Source organism: Cyprinodon variegatus, unplaced genomic scaffold (genome assembly GCF_000732505.1).
Source record: "Cyprinodon variegatus isolate N-32 unplaced genomic scaffold, C_variegatus-1.0 Scaffold1184, whole genome shotgun sequence".
Classification (NCBI taxonomy): domain Eukaryota; kingdom Metazoa; phylum Chordata; class Actinopteri; order Cyprinodontiformes; family Cyprinodontidae; genus Cyprinodon; species Cyprinodon variegatus.
The window spans coordinates 26,932-32,986 of NW_015151637.1; the positions used below are offsets into that span (position 1 = coordinate 26,932).

Genomic DNA, 6,055 nt, shown 5'->3' on the forward strand with positions numbered 1-6,055 from the left:
ATAGACAGTGATATATTTAATGTTCAAATAGAAAACCACATACTTATAATTTCCCACTTAATAGTATGTACAAAATTTTATTAATCACAAGTGAAAAAAATTCCAGAATTGGTGGTTAATAGCATAAAATAATTTGCTTAGATAGCAGATGACACTAAATTCCACATTCAGTCACATGAACCGCTGAGGCGCTGTAGGATGCCGTGGCGTCAGTTTAGTAGGAAGTAGAGGAACACATCCATTAGAGCTTGCTCATTCCAGGGACTCCAGTCACCCAGGAGGTGGAAGTCGATTATATAATCACGTGCATGAAGAGATGCAGGGTTTGGAGGCAGAGAAGAAACTCATTTTATATGATTATTCCTATTACAAAGACCCACAACAAAAAAATTCTATTTTGGCAGAAACGTGTGTGATTTATCTTGATGGTGAGATTTAATTATGTCGTATTAAATTTAAGCATTCATTATCGTATGTTTTTCTCCCTTGAATTAAATGATAATATGGCGCATGCTCTCCTCAAGCTCCAAGGGAGTCAGAGCGGAGCAAGACGGGAGGAACTGCAGAGACTGTAGCCTTTGCTGGAGGAGGATGTGGAATCTTGGGATCAGTCATCCCACATGGCGTGCTTTCTTGTGATTTACTTATACAAAGGAGCTTTGTGATTGGTGGCAAACCATTCTTTGTTTGAAAAAAATGCATTTGTGAATCGAGGTACATCAGAAGAATCTCAAAAATCCACACACAATTGCAGTGAAGTTTAAAGACTTCTAGAACTTTGTAGTTTAATTTATAATAGTTTATGGACCAGAAATACTTTGGTGAATCTTGTTCTGTGCATGTGTTGATCTGTGTGCTTGCATGAATTGTGCTGTGCGTGTGTGGATTTTGTTCTGTGTGTGCCTGGATTTGTTTGTGCTTGTGTGAATCATGCTGTGCATGTGTGGATCTTGTCCTGTGTATGTATGAATCACATATGTGTATTTGTGAAAATTGAGATCGATCTAGCTCCATAGCAGTGAGCCTCCCCCATTTAAAAAGGATTGACAAGTGGTCAGTCTCAGCAGCTTTACCATGCAGTTTTTTACTATGTAGTTTTTAACATATTTAGAGTGTTTTTATTTACTTTTTGTCTTGGATGAAAGTATGACTAAATATGTAAATTATATAATGGTGTCATTTAGTGCCTTTAGGTGACTTTTAGGACAGTTATTAGAGATTTTCCTTGCTGAAAAGTTGGCAACTGTTGGCTACCTAATGCTTCAAACTTTCCCGCCTGAAGTCATATATTATAGACGATACCCAGGTCAAACTGGGTTAGAAATTGGTACTCCTTCTAATGGTTTTATCCTCCTCTTTTTGATAACCATTATTTTTCAAGACAGCACAGTCCATTTCACAAACATAAAGGAGGCCGTCCTACCCTGTTTCCCTGCTATAGCCTGTCAGTAAGGGGCCCTTAGAATTGTACTAACTTTTCTCCTCTATACATAACTACTGTGTTAAGAGGTTAAGCAATATTTTTCATTGACATTTTTAAGCAAGCACATACAGACACACACACACACATGCTTGACGTCACATCTACGGAACAGCAAGTGAACTTCCAAATAACAGTACATTCAGGGAAACATGGACATAGTCTTATGAATGCATTAGAACTAAATTACTGAGGTGTCAGTTCGCTCATCAAACCATGTTTTAGTCGTAAAGGTCAAATAAAAAGGCTGTTTTAATTTTTTTTTATCTTTATGCACATAATATCTCTTTAAGGAGTTGTCCTTGTTATGAAATTATTGTAATTTTAGATTCTGTATAGACAATTGAGAGAAAAAATATTTATATTAACTGGACAGTTAAATTTAGGAAGTAACTTTTGAAAACCATCTATGACAGCTGGCTTGTTTACATGACACATGGACATGGAGATGCAATAACTTGCCCAGTGATGGTGAATTAATTTGCTAAGCGAGTAAATGTGTCCATTCTTCTATCAGTGCTAGTATGGTTGTAATACTTGATAGAAATAATTTCTAGCTTATATTATGAAACTTAAACAATGGTAAGTATTGCATCCATTACATGCTGAAAATCTTTATTATACTTTATAATACTACTATAGATAAGAAGCCTAATAATAGCATTGTCATCCCTAGTATCAGTATTAGCAATGCTGTGTACTCACATATCCATCGACCAAGCAGCAAAACCAGAATGCTTCTCTGGCTTCAGTGAACACTAATGTTCACACTGTATTCCCAGCACTGCATAATTCCTCTTGGCTTTCTTTCTTTTTTATTATTATTTTTTTTCTTTCTTTCTTTTCGTCTTTGTAATGAGCCAAAAGGGCACCATAATTAAATCAGCAGAACTCAGCAAGCTACTGGCACAGACATTCAATACGAAACTTACGCTCCACTTCCCTGCTTGTTTCACTGCCTATTTTCCAAGTCTCCTGCTGTAAGTTTCTCATTTGATTTATGAATATCACTTACACTTACTTACTCTGCCTACACTTTGGTCCTGCCAACAATGCCTCGTGTATGAGAGAACAGTAACGTTGAAATCATAAAATCCTTAAATACACATTATTGAATCTTTTTCGAGTGAAGTTCATTTGGCGAAGAAAAGGTTCATTGAAATATCATATAGGGTTTCATACAAGACTATAAAGCAAAATCAGATGTACACACTCCATTAATATTAATGTGAACTCACCTTACATACTAAGTGCCCTTTCAGATGCTTCCTGAAAGTTTTATCCTTTATGCCATAGATGATTGAACTAATAGATCTTGGGAGTATTTGGAAAATGATATAACAAGCAAACAGAGAGTCTGAGTAATACTTTGGAAACCATTGCAACACTGCCTCTTTCACCTGATGTTCTGCATACCCCGCCATACACAACAGAAGCTGAAATCCATGGAGGAGGATTGTGTTCCTCGCCTTTTTAGCATCTTTACTTGCTGATCTAGCTGTGAATAATATCCGAAAATAAGTGTAAAATATAACACACCAAACTAGAACCAGATATACGGTATAGGTAATATTTCTCCTTTCGATTATTTTGGGATTTCGAAAAGCGGTTTCCCTGAGGCAAAACACATGTTGATTAAAATAGTCGAGTGGTTCTGTGGCCAAGGTAATGAAGAGATCAGGGAGAACAGACAACATGCTGGTGGTCCAGATCAGAGAAATAAGCAACCGTGTTCTTTTGATTGTGCAGATCTGAGGATGACGAAGAGGAATGCAGATGGCGATGTAACACTCCACTGCCATGCAGGCCAGGTTCAGTGGGGTGTTTTCAGTGGCAAACAGGGCAGTCAGGATTAAGATGCAACAGACAAACACTTGTATCTTGTAGATGATGTAGCTTATTATGAAAAGAGTCACAGTCAGCGACACTTGGATCATGTCATTGATCACCAAGTGAAAAAACAGGATGTACCGAGGATTAGTGTAGAAGATCTGGAGATGAGACGAAAAGAGCAGATATGACAATGGTTATAAAAGTTAAAGATGCAATAAAATGTTGAGAGATAGACCGGATAGGACATGAGGTTTCATGTGATGCTGTTTGCACAGCTATGGAGTGTTGCATTGACATTAATAATTCAGATTAAGATAAAACAGTTATGGTTATTTAATTAATTATAAAGGGTCTGACTTTGGTTTGAAATTGGTTTGCATGAAAAAAAAACCCTCAAAGGTTTATCGTCATTTTTTTCCCTTTTAGTCTTTATTATAATCCTACTTATTTCCCCTTTATCATTAGAAAATATTATACATTTACACTTAAAGTTTTTAAAACCAGCTTGCTTACCTATCCTTTTTTTCTGTTTTGTCCATAAGTATGATATTTTTAGATCTTAGAGTTCACAAAACATTTCTGCATTATGCCTGAACTCACTACTAAAGCTGTTTTACAGAACCTGTTTTTAACCCTTGTTTTTAAATGTGTTAGTTTTATTAGTAAAGTCACACCTAAATGACAGCAAAGAAAACAATTTCCAAACACAACACTTTTCTTTAGGACACTTTGACTGACATACAGCTAATATTGCTAATATGGCTCACTTTTGCAAAAACTAACTTTACAAAGTGGCTTTTAAAAATACAATGTAATGTGAGTGTGTCAAAATACTTATTTCCAAAAATAGGTCAAGTTATATAACCTTCAAGCTCGGTTGGACCAGTCATTGTGCTTTAGGATTTTTTGTGAGACAAACTAGTAATAAATGTTAAATGATATTCAGTTCCCTTCATTCTTTCAAAATACTTCTAAATAAAATCATTATAAGAAAGGAACCTGATTGGGCATCAAGCTTAGTGCTAAAACATAAAAAACACAGAGTACAGTATTTACCTAATGCCCAGTCAAGTTTAAAGCAATTCACATTGGTGACTAAATATCTCTCAGTGAGCTAATCTAACAATCGTAAAAACAGCACCTAACTGTTCAGTGAGATTTGCAGAACGACTCTTCCCAAACAGATTTAAAGCTTAGAACTTCTACCTCTCTAGATTTGAACTGAAATTTGGATGAAGGACACGTTCACCCACAAAAACTGAACTCTGATTACTTTATTTTCTAATCATTTTTGGGCATGGACAGAAATATAGTGGCTCAGTTCAAAACATACCTATAGGTTAAGGTTACAATAACCAAGTCAGACACCAGACTCCAGGAGAAGCAACTTAAACTTTTCCTCCCACATCACTTTTGTGTCTCATGAATAACAACAAATTACATTGAGGTTTTTGGTTTCATCATGAGAACATGTAAAAAGTTCAAATTTTTAAATGTTTAAGCAAATAACGATGTAATTAAATATACTATTTAATTTAAATGCTGGAGCCTGGCAAAAACAGGATTAATACCTGATGATTTCAATACCATAATTCGTTTCCTGGTCTATTTATATTTATCAAATCAATTTATAAGGCAGTACAAGCAGTCAAATAATGTCTGACCTGGTGTTCACAGAAGGTACGAATGATTCCTGCATTGATGTAGTTTATGGAAATGCTAAGGACCACAACAATGACATTCTTTATCACAGCCTTGGTAAAGGAATCCCGATAATCTAAAACCACCGTCACATTAGCTGCAGATACATTCATCTCTTTAAGCCTGTCAGGGGAAAATAACAAAGTGTTAAATATTTTCAAATTTCAAATGCAACATCTAAAACATTTCTCTGTTTTTGCTTTCCACAACAGCTAGTATGTGTTGAACTATAACACCTAAAAGGTGAATAAGCATGATATAGTTCTGATCCTTTCAACCAAATGTTTGTATTTTTGTGTGTTGAAAAAAAGTCAGCATGAATGACTAGATGAGTCTGACTCTGCAGTATCTTGATTTGTCATTTAGTGTTTTGCACATTGTACATCAGCTTCAGATATGGCTCACACATCAGTAAAGATGGCAGATCAACAAATCTTAAGGAAACATTTCCTTGTGAACTTAAATGCATAAACTATACTAAACCTTAAAAAGGGCACAAACCGGAAGAGAGATTTAATATATCCTGATTTTTAAACATCCTGTTAGTTTATATAACATTCAAAAGGCCTTTATAAAGGCTGGGGAATGCCAGCACCAATCCATACTGCTAACAGATACCAAAGTAATAGGTAATTTAATCTTTTTACTGATTTTATGTTAATCTGTTAATCTTTACTGAGCCTTTATGTGCAGCCTTGTAAGTAAAAATAATAAAAAGCAGTTTAAAGTGTCAAGCTCAGACTCATAAACGGGATAGCATTATATAAAAGCACATCATAATAGAGAAAGAGGAGCCAAGCAACAAAAATCCATGCAAACATCTACACAGAATAGTTGCTAAATTAAAAAATCACAATGTAACTGCGATAAATATTTAAGCCAAAATTGTAATTTCAGATCAGAATGTAAAAGTTTAAAATTTTCAAAAGTTAAGATAAATGCACTAACCTTAAGTTCAGGATGATCTTTTCTTAACCTGTTCTTATTCAGAAATATTCAATACTGATTTAACTTAAAAGGCTCAATATTACTGTTTTACTT

General features: G+C 34.9%; 1 protein-coding gene across 1 annotated transcript; it reads right to left on the minus strand.

Annotated features, from left to right (window-relative positions):
• Nucleotides 1-2,703: 2,703 nt before the first annotated feature.
• On the minus strand, nucleotides 2,704-6,055 carry LOC107101994 (olfactory receptor 2T1-like). The gene is made up of 3 exons (XM_015401102.1): nucleotides 5,963-6,055; nucleotides 4,978-5,137; nucleotides 2,704-3,471 (listed from the first exon to the last, which is right to left on the minus strand). Exons 2-3 carry the CDS (start codon nucleotides 5,125-5,127, stop codon nucleotides 2,704-2,706), a joined length of 918 nt encoding a protein of 305 aa, XP_015256588.1. The 5' UTR covers nucleotides 5,128-5,137; nucleotides 5,963-6,055.